We start from the raw sequence: 23,237 nt of genomic DNA on the forward strand, positions 1-23,237 counted from the left end.
CAAATTTGTATTTGGGTTCAAATTTGTTTAAATTACCCTGAATAACTTCATAACATGGCTGATTTGCCCTGACATAACATCATGTGCTAGCTTGACACACATATCTTGACAAATGATGCCCCATGTCTCTTCAAAGTCACAAAACAATGATCCAAAGTTGGATCAAATCATACAAATGGTGAACATCACAAAAGTACAATATGAGGAACAAATTACACATGTACAAGTGTCTGCTGTTTGCTTGATGACAGGAGCCCCTAACTGAGCATCTACATTATGAGTGACATCATTTTAGAATGTTTTTGATTGGATGAATTAGACTTTTTTGAACAGTCTCTTATTTTCATAGGCCTTCATACAGGAAGTAAATAAACTATTGAGTATAATAAACGCCTCTGTTAGCTTGGCAGTGCTCTCAATCCTTAAAACTGGATAGGCTCGGGTCATCAGGATTGTGAATACATGTATGCATTTTCAGGGACGTGCACAGGTACGGGCTAATGTTGCCTGGGCAACGGCCCGTTTGCCCTTTTTGGCTGACCTGCCCCTCTGGAGAGAGCGAGAGTTGTTTTTCTTTTTTTGTGTTGTAGTCGAATCAACATGATAAACCCACAATTATTGTAGCGTCTCGCTGTGGGAAACACACCTTGTCGGTGCTGTCATCTGCCCCCAGTCACGTGACTTTGTTTACAATCTGACAGCTGAAAGCAAAGGAAAGCCTCCGGCCTCATATGGCTATGGTGATCATACCAAATGCCTGCCTGGCTTTGGTGGCCAATCCCCGGGTCAATCTTTCCCCGGAAATGTTAGCAGCTTCTTTCTTCTTCTACTAGGGTGAGTTGCCCTAATGTGGGACACTCCCTAATGTGGGACACTTAAAGGTCCCATGTCATGGCCATTACTGATCATAATTCCATTGTTGAGGTATACTAAAATAGATTTAAATTGTGCAATTTTCCAAAATCACATTGGTTTCTCATACAGCATCTCTGTATAGTATGTGTATTCACTCTGTCCTAAACGGCTTGTTGGAGCTCCTGCCCCACCCTCCCTATGAGCCCAGTGGCCGTCTGCAAGACAGCGAGACACAGCGAAACCCAGCCCGAAACCAGCCCGAACATACACACCCGCAGCCTGGCTGGGAGTTTGTGTGTGTGCTCACACCGACTCGCTGCATCCCGCCGTCTCAGGGAGGAGAAATCGATTGAGAAAAGATTGAGTATGTGTGTGTGAGGAACTCCGTGGATTGGTCCACGGAGTCCAATGGGTCCATTTGGGTATGGGCACGTCACTGTACCCAGGAAGAAAAAGAGAAATCTCCAACAAGGCGTTCTGGGGCAGCATACGGGTATTTTCTGTTTTAGAGTTGTACTCGCTACAGGGTGTACTTTCAGGGTTTGTGACTCTGCAGACCTTTTACATGAATAAAAACCTTCATAACACACGAGGGGATGGGTAATAACCGGAAAAGCATGAGATGGGACCTTTAAGCTCCAGACGGTGTAGGTCTTCCTCAAACAAATGAGAGTCAATAGGCTTGTTTGAGATGAGCTGCGGCTCGCCTCAAAAGTGTATGAACACACTAGGCCTAGTGTTATGAGCTGGCTCAAAAGACCACAACAAAGAGGAGACACAGCATATCAACGGTTTAACAAAAGATGTTTATTAAAGCAAGTAGTTCAAATTAATTAAGTGCAAAACAAATGAAGCATGAGGTGTGGATGTCAGTGGTATCAGTACTGTATTTGTATTTGTGGGTCTATCCCAAATGTACACTTATTTGATCCTAGATACCTTAAAGGTGGGGTAGGTAATTCACTTCAGAAACACTTTTTGTTATATTCCATGAAATGCTCTTAACAACCCGATAGCAATGAATATATTAAATGCTTTGACAATAAATACATTAAAAAATGTCATCTGTGGAAGCCGTGGCGCTGTAAAAAGCACGACCAATCATCTGAGCCGGCCCGGCTAAAATAACTGGATGGCCTACCTGCCAGCGCCGTATAGACTGAGAGTTATGTCATCTCCGTTCACTCCAATGGACCACTTTTTTACAGCAATGGCGGATCGTGGAGCCTCTCAATCGTTCCCCGGAAGTTAGCGCCAAGGCTAGCAGAGCTGTAGAGTTGCAGCATAATAGACCGTTCGTGACAGACTTTTAAAGGTAAGAAGAAGCTTAAAGATTTATATTGCGGATATTATCAGTACATCTGATTCAAATTAACATGTGTATTAAAGGATGTCAGTGGATTATCCCTAAATTAGTAGATTTAGGGAACGTTTACAGATAACAGATTAAGCTAGGATACCATACCATAGTACCATACACTATACCATAGTGGTTGAATACACAGTATTAGGAAACACTTTATACTTACTGGACATGTTATACTCATTATATACTGTATATAAAATATGACCAAGAATGTGAGACAACTTTATAGAAATTCATATCACATCTGTTACTGATGCCATTTGTCATACTTTGTTAAACTCACAAATAATAAAGTTCCATAACTTCAGTTGGGAACAAAGACCACACCTTATCTCCCCAAGGCAATTTCCCATCCAATAGGTGTGCTATATAGGTGTGTATAACCCTTTCTCCTGTCTTTTACTCCCTCTTTCAGCACAAGAACCAGAGGGGGATTCAATGGAGCCTGAATACCTGCACTGAGACCCTCACCCTGCACCCTGAGTCTCAACTCTCAGTGTTTTTCAAGCCTTTCCCTGTTTTTTTGTATTAAACAAAACATTAAGCTTTCCCAATGGTGTGGTTTTCGTTTTGTGAAAAAGTGCAAATGCAGTGTTTGTATACAATAACCTAACCTCACATATTTTTTTGCTGTTGGTCATGAAATTGCTCCTGCTGACTTGTGCCAGCCATTTTTTCCTCCGCTCTGTGTCAGTGGGGAAGCCGTACATTTGTACTCCTTTCTCTGAGCGATTTGAGCATCCCCAGGCAGCACAGCAAACCATGGTGGCGACTAGGAGGCAGCACAGCAAATCAGGACAACACGGAGGAAAAGGCACAGACAAACTGCATGATATGCTATTCAATGTTTATTGAATTCCATGTATTTGCAATGGATGTTCCTAAAACAACACATTTAACATCATCATCATCATCATGCTGCTGCTGCTGCTGCTGCTGCTGCTAGTCCTTTGATAGTCACCTGTCGGTCTCCTGTCCTTTCTGAAAGCCATAAAGATGACATTAGTCATTTAGATAACTTGTTTCCTCAATTACCATGGGATTACTGAAACTACCATGAATTTAAGAAAATGGTAGAAATTAATCTAATCTGAATTTTGAAGCATTCCTTTAGATCCCCTCCCTCTAAATATATCAATAAACATTAGAAAGTGATGTTCCTGACTACTATACAAGTTTAAGAAGATAATATTGGTTTGAAAGAATTCAAAGCTATAAATAAACAGCAACAGGCTCTTTGACCAAGGCACTGTTAGCCTAACATGTAAACTAGTTGTTCACACTAATCCTAATATTATCACTTAATATTAGCAAATTCTATTTTATTTTTTAAAACATATTGATGTAAATACATACACATATCGATTTGTTGTATAAACATTGCAAATCAAAACCTTTATTCACTAATAATTACCAAAAGTCGAAGTTCTATCTCCTGTTATCAATGCATTCCCATTGCCCGCCATGAACTTCCGGGGAACGATTCTCGTCTGCATGAACCACGTGACGATAACCGTTTTTGGACTTCCGCTGTCGTAACTCTTCTATCTATACGGCGCTGCTACCTGCCTGTCAGCCTTCCATCTGTGCACAAACTTATCTCGTGCCCTCATAGAGTGGCGAAGTCCCTCCCCTTCCGGTGGACCTCCATGGGACCTTATATCGGAAAAATAATGTATTGAAGTCAAAGGGGAGAGAAAGATTATCTTTCGATCCCGTTTGAATTGTGCCACGAATTACACATATGATGTTTGTCAATTTAAAAGATAATTTTGCAAGTCAAAATTTTTTAAATGTGTCGTAAAACTGTGAAGTTACACATTTCTTTGTGTGAATCGCTCAATGAACTACAACTCTGGTCTTCCACACGTCACCAACACCAAGATGGCCGTCACGTTTGTACATTTCACCTCTTTCTTTCAGAATGAGGCGAAAAGTATTAAAAGAGGTGGAAATCACTACAAGTCTGGGCATGTTGAGAGCTGTACATACGAAAAAGGGGAGTTAGTCAGTTCCGTAAGAGCCAGCATGCGGGACCGGCTTTACAAGGTTTCGGTGAGTAACACGAGTGTAATGTGTAGCGTTAATGTCAGCTAGCTAACATTAGCTAACAAGGTACACTCTCGTGTTTTGTTTTAGTTGCTCTTCGAGAACGAGCAAGAGGTACTATTACTGGTATGATAACAACCTGGTACAAAGCACACAGGCATCTTGTTAAAGTAAGTAAGTACAGTAAGTAAATGTATTTTTAGCTATCTGGAGGGAATACATCAGTTATGAAAGCACTTACTCTCTGGGATTTGTAGTCTTTCTAGTTGCGTATTTTTCATAGTCTTATATTTCAACAGTTTTAGGACAAACTTTGATTTTTTTGACATGGAAAGGATTTTTTAAGATTGACAAACAACATATATGTAATTCATGGCACAATTCAAACGGGATCAAAAGATAAGTTTTCTCTCTCCATTGACTTCAATGTATTATTTTTTCGGAATAAGGTCCCATGATGCGGAAATAAGTGGGCGTGACTTTGCCACTCTATTGGTCATGTGCGCGTTCCTGTGTGTTGGAGGAGGGGCTCTGTAAGGAAGTCTGAAGGAAGGGGCAGATTTTTTCCGATAGTGTACTTTCAGCGCACTCGAGCTGGTTTCTCCATTCTTACCTACCCTACCTTTAACATTGTTCTCAGAGACGGCTGGTGATGAAAATGTTGGGGGGGGGGGGGGTGCAACAAAAAACAACCTACAACCAGGGGCGGACTGGCCATCCCGATGGGCCGGTACTGAAGTGGGCCGGTTGGACGATGTGGGCCAGTCGGATAAGTAACCATTTTTTTAATCGGGTCGGTCCGGTCCAGGCTCCTTTATTCTCTTTTTTTCTTTCAGTGGACGCCTTGTGAAAGGGTGTTTTTGTAAAGAAAAAAATTGATTTTCAGCGGCCGCACTTGAATTTGCCACAATATCATCCAGAAAACTAATGGCAGGTGCAGTGGCGGCTGGTGTAAATTATTTTAGGTGGGGTTATTGTAATGGTGAATAAACCACACGGGGAACATTTTGAGAAATTACCCCTTAAATTAAATTGGCTACACTATTTCATCGTTGCTGTTGTATGATTGGTGTTTAGCTACGGTATTTAGCGTCTACAGCACTTCCGCTTTTAGGGTTGACGTAGACCCAAACGTCGCCTGGAGGTCCCCCGGTGTTGTTGCGGGAGCTGCTGCACTAGCTAACGCTCCACTAGCTAACGCTACATTAGCAAAACAAACGCTTATTTCTTTTGCAAATGATGCGGCGGGCTTCAAACACGTTCCCCTCCACTGTTTTCAACCATGCACTAAATTAGATGTTTTCCAACCAAATACGGTTGAACTGACACTTCCCCATATTAATTTGTAAGTAGATTCGAAGATATATGAGTTTCTGACTGCCGCAAGCTGAAGCTTTGTTGCTAGGTTACTAGCTGGGTGTTCTCCAATAAGGGGCCGTGGGAAACAAAGTTAGTGATTACTGGTTCCATGTTGATTTAATGCAATACAAATTGTTGTGGGGAACTGAAAGGCTATTACCGTACTGGTTACTTTGCAGCCCGGACATTTCCCCCAAAACACATTTAGACGCTATCGCAACACAGAAGTACCTTTCAAATCCGATCATTTTTAAGGCCTTCTAAATCATATTTAAGAACTTTCTTATTTTTTTGGTCATATTTAAGACCTTTTTAAGGCCTTACATTCAGATGATCAAATGTAAGACTTTTTAAGGCCCTGCGGGAACCCTGAGGAGACTAAATACGAACATTAGACACAGACGTGGTGCAGAAACACAGAAATATTAGAAAACAGACCATTAAGGCAAAACATCTAGTTTGATGGATGCTGTCAAAACTCAACTACAATAATATGTGTGTGTGTGTGTGTGTGTGTGTGTGTGTGTGTGTGTGTGTGTGTGTGTGTGTGTGTGTGTGTGTGTGTGTGTGTGTGTGTGTGCGTGTGTGTGTGTGTTTATTTAGCACGGGCACATAGTATCTGTCCCCGGCTGTTTGAAGAGCAAGCATGGGAAACAAAAGACAGTGTTTACCTCTTTGCATCCAGCTAGTCACACACACAGTTACAATCACACTCCCTGTAATTGACATAATTAGATAGTTTAGCTTCTCACCATCATTTGCTGTGGCCCACTGATGTTAACGATCGTAACTGAAAGGCTGCCTGTCAAACGTAAACATTCAGCCACGTGACTCGCAAACTCTCGCGAGAGTTTTACACAAGACGGATCCTTTCTAGCCATAACCCTGCACCGGGCGCTGACATTGGCGCCCGGTGATCATCAGATTTGACGACGCTGATTGGCTGAAATTATGTTTCGGAGCCATAGCTTACAGATAGCAACAGTCAGCTGCTAGTGGCTGCTGCTGCACTGGTTGAGGGCTCCTCTCTTAGCGCCCAGACCCAGACGAGAGAGGGCCCCTGTCTCAGGTCGGCTATTTTCATTTCCTCGCTCCTCGGTCCTCGGTCTCACCAGAAGTTGATTTGTCTGCGCCATCTTGAGTACCGTCCCATGGCTCTTATTTCTGCCGGAGGACCGAGGATTGAGGAGCGAGGAGCGATAATGGAGGAGCAATAATCGAGGAACCACCAGTCCATCCTCCGATGAAATCCTCAGATACTCGCCCCGCCCCCTTACTGTGTATCGCTCACTGATTGGACGATGCAGTGCATGCACTGATCTCATGCTTCTTGTTCTTGACATGAGAGCAGTACCCCAGCGGAGTGAAGAAAATAAATGAAACTTACGAGAGTCACTCCTCAGTTTAAACTGTGTTTTGTTTCAATTCATGTTTCATTTAGTTACAAATATGTGATATATCTGAACAACAAAGTGGTCAAAAATCATTTTATTCATTTATTGGAAACATTTTCATGATCGCTTTTTTCGTTTTATATTTTCATTTACTGTCATTTCCATTCAGTCAGTCATTAAGTGCTATTAAAATGTTAATGTGCTACATATCCACACAAACAAACAAAGTGTGCAATCCAATGAATGTTAATCTAACTGGGTTTTGATAGATAATATATATATTTTTCTTCTCTCAATTATTTTATTTCTATTGTGCACTCTAATCAATATAAATCAAACTATTGTTCGTTTATACCTTTTAAGAATGGCGTTTATCTTTTTTGAGAATGAGTTCTTATTTGATTTCATTTATTGGGGTCTACAACAGATGATACAAATTTTTGTGTCAGTAAATGTTTTGCAGGGGTGTTTGTGAAAATAACGGGGACAGAGCTGCTGTCAGACGAACAGCTGTGCGGCGTCATCACAAACGGACGTCGCTTCATGTGACGCTCCGTAGGAAAGGACGTCCCATTGCTCTTAAAACTCATTTCCCTGCTTCTCTTGATTTCCTTGCGTCCCTCCATGCTTCCCTGGAGGGAGGGACTAAATACAGGGAAATGACGCAAGTGAGGGAAGCAAGGATTTCATTAAACCGACCTGAGACGGGGCCAGGGTAATGATACACGGGCAAGGCCAGGCAGGAAACATGTGACTTATCAGTAACTTTAGACATCGTAACACCATTTTAAACGAGATTTTATTGTAGATTATACATTTTACTGATACCAATTATATAATATTTACCTTGTTCATTACAAATTAAAATTAAAAAAATATATTGAAAAAAATATATATTGTTTTTAATTTAATTTTTTTTAATTTTAATTTCTAATGTGGGAAGAGGTGGGGCGGCGCCCCTAGCGCCCCTATGGGCCGGCCGCCACTGGGCGGGTGTGAACATAAAAGACAGCGTCATAGTTCAATCCCATCATGTCAAAGATCATGAAAACAAAACAGATTCGCTGCCAATAAAAGTGGGAGGGTCTGTGTTCTGTCATCTGAAGTGAAAACATCTTATTGATATTTCTTTCTATTTTATTGATTTGCATTGCGTTTGATGTTGAGCTAATCCAAAAGTAACGGAAAGTAATTAGATTACATTCCTTTAATATTGTGATACTCAGATTAGGTTACTGATTATATATTTTGTACAGGCAACTAGTAATTGTAACGGATTACATTTTAAAATAACCGTCCCAACTCTGATGGTAATATATTTTAGTTGGCGTTGTTTCCTGCTATCTCCTGTCCATCATCCGGTCCAGTAGATGGCGATAATGCACCAACACGTCTCACCAGTAAACCTTAAAAAATAATAATAATAATAAGAAGAAGATCTCCCAGCCTGCACTGCTACATTTAAATTTCTGGGAATATGGTTGGACGAGAGAGTCACATGGAGAACTCACATCGATAAAGTAGTAGATAAATGTAAAAGGGTTTTAAATGTTATGAGGTGCTTGGCAGGCACTAAGTGGGGGGCTGATAAAGCTGCTTTGAGGAACGTATACACGGCCTTAATAAGATCAGCCATAGAATACGGACTAATAGTGTATGGGTCAGCTGCATATTCTTCTCTTCAAAAATTAGATAGAGTCCAGGCACAAGCACTAAGGATATGCTGTGGGGCAGTAAGATCTACACCAGTGTCGGCACTTCAGGTAGAGGTCGGAGAAGTACCTATTTCTTTGAGGAGAAAGCAGTTAATTGTTAATTACTGGGCAAATCTACAGGGTCATAAAGATACTCACTCTACTAAACAAACTGTACAAACAAGTTGGGAAAGTAACAAAATTAAAAAAAGAAAGTTTTTGTTTTTGTGTTTCGAAAATATTTAAGGAATTCAAAGTTAAAGAATGGAAAATTAGTCCGACGGTGTTGTTATCAGCTGTTCCACCATGGTTGCTACCTCAACCTATAGTAGATTTGTCACTAGTGAAACGGGTACATTCAATGAAAAACAAATTCAAGGTACAGGCTTATGTGAACACTGTTCTACATGAACAATATGGGCAGTTTATAAAAATATTTACTGATGGATCCAAAAATCCAGAAAATGGTCTAACTAGTTGTGCATTTTATGTTCCTGAGTTAAAAGTCAAAGTGGGAAAGCGTACAAGTGATCACATTGCCGTATATACAGTAGAGATGATGGCTATCTCTCTAGCACTTCAGTGGGTAGAGGAAATACAGCCAATGCGAGTGGTCATTTGCTCTGACTCCAGTGCAGCTCTGGAGAGTATAAACAACTTCTCTTCAGAATGTCGTCAGCATATTTTACATGAAATTTTACAAAGCATGTTTAGGTTAGTTCATCTGGGAATTGTTGTTCAATTTGTGTGGGTTCCAGCGCATGTGGGTATTAGAGGGAATGAAGTAGTGGATCAACTGGCAAAATGTGGTTTGAAAGCAAACCAGATCGATATTATGGTACCCATCAGTAGAGCAGAAGTCAAATCTTTTACAAAAGTGGTTATCAAGTAACAATGGCAAAAACTATGGGACAGTAACACCAAAGGAAGACATTTATATCAGATACAAAGGGAAGTAGGAACAGGAAGCACGTGGGGGAGTAGTAGAAGAGAACAGAGCATTAACAGCAGGATAAAATTGGGACACTCTGGACTAAACTCATCACTGCATCTGATTGGAAAACATCCAAATGGCAATTGTGATGGTTGCCAACAACCAGAGACAATACATCATGTATGTTTTAGCTGCCCGGATTATAACAGACAAAGATTCATTCTGAAAACTGCACTGGAACAACTCAACATCAAGGACATGGATTTCAAGGCAATATATGAAAGTAAATCAAGAAATGAAGCAAACAAGCTGATCTTCAAATTCCTCAAAAGCACTGGTCTGAGGATAAGGATTTAATATGAACATGTAATAACTCAACAGTAGGTGGCGATATATGCTCCAAGTGGAAGCGATTCGCCTTTAAAGAAAAGAAGAAGAAGAAGAAGAAGAAGCCTGCACTGCTGCTGCTGCTGCTGCTGTGTCCGACGTTACCGAACTACTCTGACTACAATCTGCGAGAGACTGTCAGCCCTGAACCAGACACAGAACCAGCCGCCCTGTGTCTCCAGGATGAGTATCCGGACCCTGCTCGCCTCCAGCGGCATGATCGCTGCCATCGGGCTCGGCTACGGGATGTGGTCGATAATCTCTCCCGGAGAAGAGAGGCGCAGAGAGATGGTCAAGGTGAATCAGCTGATCAGCATTCACTGTATACACTAGCCTACTAAGTGAAACTCAACTAAGATAAAAAAAAATGCACCACTTTGTGTATCAAGCACAACAGTTGCTTTTATTTTTTAGAAGCTCACATTCAATTATAGTTTCCTACTGTAAATGTAATATATCGTAGGATGACACTGAAATATCTATATGGAGGCCTATGTAAAAATCACTAGAGCTAAGATTGGACTCAGAGAAAAAATAAAATAAAAATGCATATACATTTAAAAATAATAAAAAAATGAAAAAGTATGGAAAAAGCAGTAAACACGCTTTGTTTATCTTAGCAGGCATCCTACTGTGTTGGGTGTACTGTCTGTGGATGGTTGGCTCTCCATGCAGATTCTGTCTTTATGTGCAAACTTTAAAAAAAAAAAATTGTATCCTATTTTGTATGCTTTTATCCCTGTGCTTTAAACAGTTGCCTGCTAGGGGACTTCAAATTAATATGCATATTATGTAATTAATAATCACTGTGCTTATGAAATAATTACATCAACTACGTGTATTATTGTTGTTCTTCAACATACCAAATAAATTCTATGTTAAATCCTAGTCGCCGATAAACCTTATTTGGGATCAAAGGTCAAACAAAATTGTCGACAAATATTAAAAACCAGCACGACTAAAATATGCTTTCATTACATAAAAGGATCATAAAACTGCATGTGTGATTTGACTCGTTAACGTTTTGGCAACAATACATTTAAAGGTGGGGTATGTAATTTATTTCAGATACACTTTTTGTTATATTCCATAGAATGCTCTTAACATCCCGATAGCAATGAATAAATGAAATGCTTTGACAATAAATACATAAAAAAATATAATCTGTGGAAGCCGTAGCGCTGTAAAAAACAAGACCAATCATTTTTACGGTGGCCCTGAAGTGCACCACACCATTTCACAAAACACTACAGCATTTCGCAAAACACTACAGCATTTCACAAAATACCACAGCATTTCAGAAAACGCCACAGCATTTCACAAAACGCTACAGCATTTCAGAAAACGCTACAGCATTTCAGAAAACACAACAGCTTTTCAGAAAACGCTACAGCATTTCAGAAAACGCTACAGCATTTCACAAAACGCAACAGCATTTCACAAAACGCCACAGCATTTCAGAAAACGCCACAGCATTTCAGAAAATGCCACATCGTTTCAGAAAACGCCACAGCATTTCAGAAAACGCTACAGCATTTCAGAAAACGCTACAGCATTTCACAAAACGCAACAGCATTTCACAAAACGCAACAGCATTTCAGAAAACGCTACAGCATTTCAGAAAATGCCACATCGTTTCAGAAAACGCCACAGCATTTCAGAAAACGCTACAGCATTTCAGAAAACGCTACAGCATTTCACAAACGCCACAGCATTTCAGAAAAAACGCCACAGCATTTCAGAAAACGTCACAGCATTTCAGAGAACACTACAGCATTTCAGAAAACGCCACAGCTTTTCCAGAAAACGCCGCAGCATTTCAGAAAACACAACAGCATTTCAGAAAACGCTACAGCATTTCAGAAAACGTCACAGCATTTCAGAAAACGCCACAGCATTTCAGAAAACGCTACATCATTTCAGAAAACGCTACATTATTCCAGAAAACGCCACAGCATTTCAGAAAACGCCACAGCATTTCAGAAAACGCTACAGCATTTCACAAAACGCCACAGCATTTCACAAAACGCCACAGCATTTCACAAAACGCTACAGCATTTAAAAAAACGCTACAGCATTTTACAAAACGCTACAGCATTTCACAAAACGCTACAGAATTTCACAAAACACTACAGCTTTTCACAAAACGCTACAGCATTTCAGAAAACACAACAGCATTTCAGAAAACACCACAGCATTTCAGAAAAACACCACAGCATTTCACATTGGACGGAAAGGGTATTCCTTTAGGGAGAACACTTCTTGTTTGTGATTGGACAGAGCCAGCCAGAGAAGCACTGCTGTGATTGGTTGTTTTTGCTGCCAGTCAAGAAATGACGCTTCGTGATTGGTCAGCACCCGACAGCTTAACATGTCCCAACACATCAGCTGTTAGCTGTTGGCAGAGCCATATAATAGAATAATAATAATAAATAATATAATTCTCTCTATATGGCGCTGGCTGTTAGCACACAGAGCTCACAGCTCCTCATATCTGTTCAGACTTTGGACAAAAGTTAAACAAGTACAAACCACAGACTGTCTATGTCATGGCGAATACAGTCGCTGCTTTATTTATGCCTATATGACATTGTTGTGAGTTTGGACGGAGCAGCTACAGGTTAGTTTAGCCTGATCGATCCGATTCCATTCAGAAAACACGTATTTTAAAAGGTTTTCGCCTGTCGTCTTGCCTGCACACTTGTCACAGCATTAGTTCATGGTTTTTACTAACCGGTATCAGTATGTAGTTACTTCGGCATCATTTTTTAAACATTTTTGGTAAAATATGTTCATGTTGTTGTAGTTTGTATCTCCCATAGAATTGACATGGAGATACACCCCGCCCCCTCTATAGCCCAATATTACAAATGTTACATTTGTCTCAGTGGACTTCACAGTATGTACAGAATATCAGTATGGCAATACGACACCCTCTGTCCTTAGACCCTCACATTGTACAAGGAAAAACTTCTGGAGAAAACCTACAGTTTAAAGGGGAACATGGGAGAAACCTCAGGGAGAGCAACAGAGGAGGGATCCCTCTCCCAGGACGGACAGACGTGCAATAGATGCCGTGTGTAAATTGAAAGGATAATACATTTGCAACATAGTTAGACCAAATGTTTGGAAATGCATGTGTCTATAATAAGAAGATGAATCCACGAGGATATCCATCCAGGACTCATGATCCAGGACCACAGCAACAGGCAAAGCCACGACTCAAGATCCAGGGCTCGCGATCCAGGACTCAGGACCACAGCAACAGGATCAGCCACGACTCAGGATCCCCGCGTAGATAGACACCAAAAAGAAAGAAATTTGGGGAAGCTGGGTTAATCGGAACATGAGAGTACACAGGTATAGACAGAGAGAAGGAAGAAGTAAGGTGTCCCCCGACAGTCTAAGTCTATAGCAGCAAAACTAGGGGCTGAATCTAATCAGCCCTAACTATAAGCTTTATCAAAAATAGGGATGCACCGAATATTCGGCCGCCGAAAATTATCGGCCGAAAATGGTTAAAAAGGCCCTTTCGGCTTTCACCGAATGTCAGAGAACAGGGTTACGTTGGTGAGCTAACGTGATGACGTAATCAAAACGCGGCGACAAGCACGGCGCGCGACCATGCTCGCGGCTGGCTCACAGCCAACATGTTTGGCGCTTGGAGATATTTAAAAATATCAGCGAAAGAGGCGCGGATTGCGATTTGTAAAATGTGTTCAGCTGACATTTCTCGAGGGGGTGTAACTGCAAAGACTTTCACCACTTCGGGATTACTCCACCACTTGAAATCAAAACACCCGGACAAATATGCGGAGTAAGATCAAATCACAAGCACTGACAGCGAGAGACTGTTCAGCGCTGCCTCTCATGTGCTTGATGAGAAGAGGAACAGACTTATGGCTGATAAAGCAGAGAAGCTACTGTTCATTAAAAAGAACCTCCCACTTTTCCTTAATAAGTAGACAAGGCTGGCTTATCCTAAGCTTATCTAGTTCTACATGTCTACTCTATACCCACTTTCCTGAACAATTTTCATTGTGAGTTATAATTCACCATCTCAGGTTATCATTAGTGGGAAATGAAAGCAGCACAGTGTTCAATATATTGTACTTTCGGTATCTAAATGATACAATGTTGTTTACATTGCTCATGAGGACAGACCACCTTATTTGCAGATTCTTGAAATTGTAATTTAATTTGTAATTGATAGTGGATTTTGTATCCAGTTTTCACTTTATGTATCTTTATACAAAGTTTACTACTTTGCTTATGAGGACAGACAGTCTTATTTACAGATTCTTGAAATTGAATTGTAATTTCATTTGTAAATAGTTACATTCATTTGGATTGATCCAGTTTGCACATTTGTATGCATGCACTTATAGGTGCATTTGTTGTTGTTGAAGGCCTGGCTGTTACAGTCTTTATTTACACTATTTTTTTGTAGGCCTACTGGCCGAGATGTTTATGCAGTTTTAAAGCACCTTGGCTTTATTCTGAATGCACTTTGTTGTAGTTATCCTACAGAGAAGAGAAAATGCACTTGACTTGGAATTAATGTACTGTATGCATTCAAAAGTGCTGAATAAACGTTTTATGGACCCATAATAGTGATTATTATTTAAGTTAAGTTTTGCCATAATCATGTCTTTTTCCATAATCAGGTAGCTGAACAACATTGGTAAAAAAAAAAAAAAAAAAATATATATATATATATATATATATATATATTTCTATTAATCATTTTCGGCCTTTCGGCATTCGGTTTTCGGCCAACTGTTTCCTATTTTCGGTATCGGTTTCGGCCAAGAATTTCCCATTCGGTGCACCCCTAATCAAAAAGGAAGGTCTTAAGCGCACTCTTAAAAACGGATAGGGTGCATGGGCGCGGGAAGGGGGGTGCTGAGGGCGCTGCAGCACCCCCTAGCGGCAGGCAGGGGGTGCGGAGCTCCCCTGTCTGAATTATTATTTGACGGTTATTGCTGCTCCCGCTGTGCATAATCTGTGTAATATGTAGCCAATAAATTCCACATTGTTGGTAAAATAATATTTTGGCCTGCCCCGAATGTTTTTTCTGGAGCCCCGGACAATTCTACCTCAATAATAGAATACATTAACCTTGCTTTACGTGAACCTCATCAAGACACTAGAAAGGACGGCAGGACTGTAATTTCCCGTGTTCAGGGAATGCAACAGAGGCAAGACACCAGACCAATCAGAGATTTGCATGGAAATAAAAGTGTGCTTGTGTCATTCAAGCTCGCGGCTCTGTGTGTGTGCGGAAATAGCGCATTTAGTGTGTGTGAGAGAGGGGGAGAGAGAGAGGGACCGGTGCCAGCAGCAGGGACCGTGTTGTTAGTATCAGGTTAGCTAGCTGCACTAACGGACATACGGAGCTGTTTGTTCCACAACAAGCTGGAGGAGAGCTCTCCTCTCAGACTGAGAGGCTCAGGTGAGCTAAAGGACTCTCTGAGTGTTTAGATAGTTAACTTTAGTCTAAGTTATCTCAGTGGGTCTCAAACGGTTTGGTCAAAAATTATTCAAAAGATTATTTCCGCGGCACACCTTCATATGATCATTATAGTTATAAAAAAAAAGAGAATAAAGGAAAAACAGTTATGAAATACTATATGGCAGTAAAACAAGAATACAGTTTGAAAGGGGAGTGATTTGTAAAATATCCATAAAGAAAAAGAACATCTGCTTACAGTTGCGTTTCATCTGGGTGTTGAGAGATGTATCCATAGATCTCTTAATGTTGCTCTCAAAGTGCACCAGATTGATGCTTTTAACTTCAATATTTAAAAAAAATCTTCCCGGGGGAGCATCCCCCCGGACCCCCCTAGAGGAGGTGAGGTCCGCTCCCCACTCATAAAAAATAGCACTTTACCCCTGCCTATATGCCGTGAGCTGATTATCGAGCCTTCATTGTAACAGTCGCGGGTTTACTGTGTGTTTGCGTCTGGGGAGTTTTTTTGTGCGTGCTGTATAGTGCCCGTAATAGTGTTCACTGGAGTCCAGCACCTCAGCACCCCCACTCAAAATACCTTCCCGCGCCTCTGATAGGGTGTCTGCCGCCCGAACACAAACTGGAAGCTGATTCCACAAATGTTGAGCTTGATAAGAAAAGGCTCTGGCTCCCATTGTACTTTTAGAGACTCTAGGAACAACCAACAACTGTGCATTCTTGGAACGCAATGCCCTAGTAGGACAGTAGGGTATAATGAGTTATTTAAGGTAAGATGGCGCCTGCCCATTAAGGGCTTTGTAGGCGAGAAGAAGAATTTAAAATTATATCCTGTGTTCTATAGGCAGCCAGTGTAAGGCAGCCAGAACAGGAGTCATGTGGTCCCTTTTCCTAACTCTAGTTAGTACACGAGCTGCAGCATTTTGAATCAGCTGAAGCGACTTGACTGACTTCTTGGTACACCCTGATAACAAAGAGTTACAATAATCCAGCCTTGAAGTAACAAATGCATGGACTAGTTTCTCTGCATCGTTTTGAGGCAAGATATGTCTGATTTTTGCAATGTTATGTCGATGGAAGTAGGCGGTCCTTGAGATTGATTTTATGTGGGCGTTAAAGGATAAATCCTGATCAAATACAACACCAAGATTCCTTACAGTCTCACTGGGGGCCAAATGAACGCCATCCACAGTTAATATATCTTTAGATAGTTTGTTTCGTAGATTCTTTGGGACGAGTACAATAAGTTTAAGGTCATCCACTTTTTTAAGCCCTTGAGGCAGTCTTGAATTTTATTTAGATGATTAATTTCATCAGGCTTGATTGATAAATATAGTTGAGTATCATCCGCCTAACAATGAAAATGTACACAATGATTCCTTATAATATTGCCTAAAGGAAGCATATATAATGTGAACAAAAAGGAATACCCTTTCTATCCAATGTGAAATGCTGTGGTGTTTTCTGAAAAGCTGTTGTGTTTTCTGAAATGCTATGGTGTCTTGCACTTCAGGGCCACTGTACATTTTAGCCGGCCCGGCTAAAATAACTGGATGGCCTACCTGCCTGTCAGCCTTCCATCTGTGCACAAACTTATCTCATGCCCTCATTGGTCATGTGCACGTTTGTGTGTGTTGGAGGAGGGGCTCTGTAAGGAAGTGGCAGATTTTTTCCGGTTGTGTATTTTGAAATTCTAGCGCACTCGAGCTGGTTTCTCCAAAATTACCTACTCCACCTTTAAGGTGAAAGTATTTATGCAAAACATTTTTGGGAGAACATTGTTTTTCAACATTCTCTTTATGTAATAATAAATAATAATTATTTATTTATTTTATATAGGCGCCTTTCAAGGCTCTCAAGCTCGCCGGACAAGCACACAAAAAACAAGATACACAATACATAACACCATCATAAGAAACATAAACAAGACAATGCAGTATATACAAAATCAAATAAATAAAACAGAGGATGTGTGATGGATAATGATCAGGGTAGATATGCGAGTGTGAAGAGATATTTTTATGTGGTGAAATACACTTATTAATTCCATTTATCTGCCTTGTGCTTTACCGCCCATCAGAATCTGCCTGAATACAGCTCACAAACGATGGACGAGACGAGGAAGAGGACCGCTCTGGTGATGCAGACACTGAAGGAGGCTTCTGAGTGCAACGAAAACTTATCACGAGGGGTCGGAGGGAAGTGAACCTGTTGGAAAGTCCCTCTGTAGAAAATGCTACTGTCATGCAGGGCCTTATCCTGAGCAGAAACAGATGGACTTTATTTATTCCAGGGGAAATTGCTGTCTATTGTTCAGCTCTATTGCTTCATTGTCTGTGACAACTTTATACTGTTGGATGTTAAAAATATATATTAAAACTATCCAAACAACATATTTTCAATCTTGTTGTAAGTTAGCCTGTTACCAGAGGCCTGTACTACGAAGCCGTATTTTCGCTTAGCGAGCTAACTTCGGGGGAAACTCTGGGTTTCCAGTCCTACGACGCTGGTTCTCTTTTTAGCGGGCTAGATCTCCATGGTAACTTATGCTGAACGGCTAGCCTGGTCCGGAGCAGGTTAGGTTCCAGGATAAGAGATAAACTCAGTGAAAGCACTGCCTGCTGACCAATCAGAGCTCCGTGTCCGGAGTTTAAAGCTATCAAGTCATATTACAGGAGAAAGGAAATACAGGAAAACTGCCGTTGCAGGAAAGACGGCCGGCAAAAATCACTGACTGTGTGAACGTGAACATTAATAGAATATCACCTCCCATCTTCAGAGCAATCTGACTATTATAACATTCGCATTAAGAAGGCTTACTTAAATATCTGCCACACCATAAGGGATCCTATTAATATCTAATGATGAAAATAATAAAATTCAATAACGTGCTTTAACCACTAGGTGTCCCTTTATATCAGCTGTGCACAGTTATGGTGTAAATACAGCCTATCTACCAATTGGATCAAATATAAAAGTCAGCCAAATTAGTGCTGATACTGCAAGGAGATGTATTGTTTGAAAAGAAATGTAATCAAAGTGTTTTTATTGATTTTTGTATACAAACACACATCCAGTACAACACAAAATAACAAGACTCAAAATACACATCACATACTCACCTAAATACAGGTCTAAACTAAAGGAACAATAACAAGACAGGCATTCTTAGGTTAAAATGCATAAATAAACAACAATGTCCGACAGAATAAAATAAAATAAAAAAAAAAAAATAAAAATAAATGAGGGGTGAGGGGGTGGGGGGTGGGGGGGTGCTGCCAGTTATGTTGAAGCAGATGAAAGCTCCCGTTCAAGATGGGCGATAAAAGGCTGCCAGACCTTATAAAACTTCTTAGTGTTGCCCTGCAATGTAAATCTAAGGTGCTCCAGTTTAAGATGTGTCATTACCTCCTCTATCCATCGTTTATGAGATGGTGGTGTTGTCTTTATCCAGTTAAATAAAATCAACCTCCTGGCCAACAATAACGAGAATGCCATTGCTTTCTTCTGAGCAGTTGTTAGTCCTGCTTCCTCTGGTGCCACACCAAAGATGGCTGTCAGAGGGCCAGGCTCTATATTTTTATTATAAATAGATGAGAAGGCTGTAAAGATTTTGGTCCAAAAATCTTTCAGCCTGGGACAAGACCAGAACATGTGGCATAAATTAGCTGGCACCTGTTTACATCTAGGGCAAGTCGGATCAGTCCCCTGTTAGATTCTTGCCAGTTTGTCCCTTGAGAAATGAAGTCTGTGTAACACTTTAAACTGTATTAATCCATGTCTAACATATATGGAAGAAGAATGTATTAGATCCACTGCCCTACCCCAGTCCACCTCTGATATGTCCAACTCCAATTCCTCCTCCCATTTCCTTTTTATGAGATCAAGGGATGGGGAAGCCACCCTCTGGATATTGACATAAATCCTGGAAACCACCCCTTTAAAGGTCGGGTTCGTATCCAATAGCTCATCAATCCATCCACTCTGTGGGAGAACGAGGGATGAAGAGAATGTTTTTTTAACAAATTCTCGAACCTGAAAAAATCTGAGGTAATTAGTCTTTGAGGAAATGCCATACTCCTTCTCCAGTTGAGCAGCCGACATAAATATCCCATCTTTAAAAAGATTTCTAACACATTCCACCCCAGCTCTATGCCATTCTCTAAACGCTGCTCCCCCAACTGCCGGGGTAAACAAATGATTGCCATAAACGGGAGCAGATAGGAGGGCGTTTCTGTTTTTAAAATGTGTTCTGAACTGGATCCATATCTTAATAGAATCATGTACAACAGGGTTATTAGTGTAAAGGTGTTTGCTTAAAGGCAGAGGAGCACAGACCAGGGAGTGCAGGGACACTGGGCTAGATGCATATCTTTCCATATGTACCCACACTGGGGTTTCATCATCGTCTAGCTGCGAGACCCAAAACAACAACTTATGTATATTGGCGGCCCAATAATAGTGCATATAATTTGGTAGAGCCAGGCCTCCCTCTTCCCTCTGTCTCTCAAGGAACTCTCTTCTTATCCGGGGGACCGTTTTATTCCAGATGAAGGTGGATGTACATTTATTCAGTTCCTTAAAAAATGATTTAGGAATGAAAGCCGGAATCGTCTGAAACAAATAAAGGAACCGTGGCATTATATTCATTTTAACAGAATTTATCTTCCCTGCTAATGATAGGGGGAGAGTTGACCATCGTTCCATGTCTAATTTTGCCTTATCCAGTGTTATCTTAAAGTTATGATTAAATAGATCTTTGTATTTACTTGTTACATTAATACCTAAGTAGGTAAACTTATCTTTATGTGTTGTGAAAGGATAGGCCTGAAATGACAGTCTCCTCGCCTGCTTATTAATTGGGAAAAGGACACTTTTCTCTAGATTAATTTTGTACCCTGAGACCTTCCCGAAGCCGTCAATAATATCCAGAGCCACTGGGACGCTTATGATAGGGTTTGACAGGAAAAGGAGGAGGTCATCAGCGTATAGCGAAAGCTTATGGCTTTGCATCCCCCTGCGTATTCCCCCAAGTCCAACAGCACTCCTCAGCATTATTGCAAGGGGCTCAATTGCCATATCGAAGAGCAGGGGTGACAAAGGGCACCCCTGCCTTGTTCCCCGAAACAGGGGAAAGAATTCAGATATCACATTGTTCGTTCTTACCATAGCCTGGGGGCTTGCATATATTATCTGTATCCATGAAAGGAATTTAGGACCAAATCCAAACTTCTCGAGAGCCGTGAACAGGTAAAAATACTCTATTCTATCAAAGGCTTTGTGAGCATCTAGGGATAATACAATCTCAGGCTCAATGTTGTCATCCCCAGTGTATATCACGTTGAAAAGGCGACGGAGATTACTGGAGAGTTGTCTACCAGCCACGAACCCTGTCTGATCAGGATGTATTATCCCACTTGCCACAGGCTCAATCCTAGCTGCCAGTACTTTGGTCAATATCTTATAGTCACAACCAAGTAAACTCACTGGGCGGTACGATTCGCATTTAAGCGGATCTTTATTCTTCTTAAGGAGCACGGAGATCATAGCCTGTGACATTGTTTGAGGTAAAGTATTCTTTTCAAGGGCCTCTTCATATACTTTACAGAGTAGGGGTACAAGTTTAGGCGCAAATGTCTTATAAAATTCACTTGGGAACCCATCTGGGCCCGGCGCTTTACCCGTCTTCATATTCCGAATTGCCTTCTCTATCTCCCTCGTAGTCAGAGGTCCCTCTAATCTATCCCTTTCTGCCCTCTTTATGGATGGCATTTCTAGATTCTCAAAGAAGTTCTTCACTCGCTCGTTGTCATTTATTTCTGAGGTATACAGATCCTTATAAAAAGACTTAAATTGGTTGTTAATACCTTTCTGATCAATAATTTTGTTACCTTGATTATCACCTATCTCCACTATCATGCCAGCAGCCGCTGATTGCTTCAGCTGGTGGCTCAGGAGCTTACCCGCACGCTCACCATGCTCATAGAGATCCTGTCTGGACCTAAGATATAGATCCACCTCGCGTTGATTCGTTAAGACATCATATTCAGTTTGTAGCAAGATCCGCTTTCTATGTAGCTCCTCAGAGGGAGCTGTAGAGTTTACCAGGTCGACTTCTTTTATTGCCCTAGTTAATTCTGTAATACGTTTCATCTTTCTCTTCCTGTCACCAGCATTAAATGAAATTATTTGCCCTCGTATATACACTTTTAAGGATTCCCACAAAATGCCACTACTTATGTCAGGGGTATCATTAAGCTCTAAGAAAAAGTCTATTTGCGAATTTATGAATTTTGTAAAATCGTCATCTGCCAATAGCCTGTTATTAAGACGCCACATTCTCTGAGGTGGCGTGTTTTCAGGAAAGTGAAGTCTCAATATGACTGGGCTGTGGTCGGATATTACAATACCAGAGTATTCTATATGCATTACCATAGAGGTCAGTTTATTATCTAATAAGAAGTAATCAATTCTAGTATATGTCCGATGTGGTGGAGAGTAAAAAGAGTACTGCCTGGAGGTTGGATTTACGAATCTCCATGGATCAAACATACCATATACCTCGCAAAAAGAATTAATGCATTGTGCTGAATTACTTAATACCTTGGATGTTGGGCTAGAGCGGTCCAGAGTTGAATCGAGGACACAGTTTAAGTCACCTCCTAGAATCAGATTATGGGTATCCAAATTAGGTAATAATGAAAATAGGTCCTTAAAAAATTGAACATTATCCCAATTGGGAGCATATAAATTTGCCAACACCACCGGGATGTTGAACAGTTTTCCAACCACAATAATATACCGGCCATGCTTATCTCTTATAGTGGTTGTTTCTATAAATTGTACATTCCTGTGTATAAGGATGGCCACTCCCCGGCTCTTACCATTGAAGTTTGTATGATAGACCTGAGTAAATCCCCCCCTACAGAGCTTAAGGTGGTCCTTATTCAACAAATGTGTCTCCTGTAAATAAACTATCCCTACGCCCTGGTCTCTCAAATGTGAAAATACCTTACTCCGTTTCGCTGGCTTATTGATCGCCCTCACGTTCCAGCTCATCAGTTTTGTGTCCATTCTGCTTGGATCCATGATTGGTGACATATCAGGAGACTGTAGCCCAATGTCACCATTGCACCCCTATGGTACCCATCATCCGGATAGCACCTTGAAGTCTTGGCAGCAAAAGAAAAAGAAAAAAGAGGGGGACTGGGAAGGAAGGGGGGGGGGGGGGGGGATCACCCACACAGATACAATCAACATATAACACATAACATATATAATCATAAATACAATGCTCTTCAGCGAGCACTGCTGTGTCCAACCGGTCCACCATCTCCTGCACATCGAGCTAACCGTGTGCGGCTCCGTGTATTTCACATTATCAGAATCATAACATCACCCTTTTGACTCAATCCCCTAATGGGAAAAGAAAAACAAACGAGGGAGGGGGGGGCTCGAACAATGAGACCCTGAATAAGGCACAGTAATGAAATAAAAATAAACAGTAATACCATAGAAGGTATGCAACAGTGGCAGCGAGGATCAATAGTCCCTTAAACCTTGAATAGCGTACAACAGTAATATGAGGGAGGGCAACAGTAGCTCCCAAAAAGAATTAGGTTTATAAAAATATGCTTTGAACAACTACTGGAGACCAGGTCTCCTAACTACACACAGTAACAACACAGCCCTGAATAACTACTGGAGGCCAGCTCCATAAGGTACAAAC

General features: G+C 41.0%; 2 protein-coding genes across 2 annotated transcripts in view; one reads left to right on the top strand and one right to left on the bottom strand.

The window, feature by feature from the left end:
• The window catches only part of LOC307042564 (uncharacterized protein), a 130,824-nt gene that overhangs the window by 93,028 nt on the left and 14,559 nt on the right, over window positions 1-23,237 (bottom strand). The gene's annotated exons all lie outside the window — the stretch shown is intronic.
• uqcc3 (ubiquinol-cytochrome c reductase complex assembly factor 3) lies at window positions 10,063-17,903 on the top strand. Its single transcript, XM_079686544.1, has 2 exons — window positions 10,063-10,335; window positions 17,589-17,903. Exons 1-2 carry the CDS (start codon window positions 10,222-10,224, stop codon window positions 17,712-17,714), a joined length of 240 nt encoding a protein of 79 aa, XP_079542670.1. The 5' UTR covers window positions 10,063-10,221; the 3' UTR covers window positions 17,715-17,903.

This window comes from Notothenia rossii (assembly GCF_949606895.1).
Source record: "Notothenia rossii genome assembly, chromosome: 6".
Classification (NCBI taxonomy): domain Eukaryota; kingdom Metazoa; phylum Chordata; class Actinopteri; order Perciformes; family Nototheniidae; genus Notothenia; species Notothenia rossii.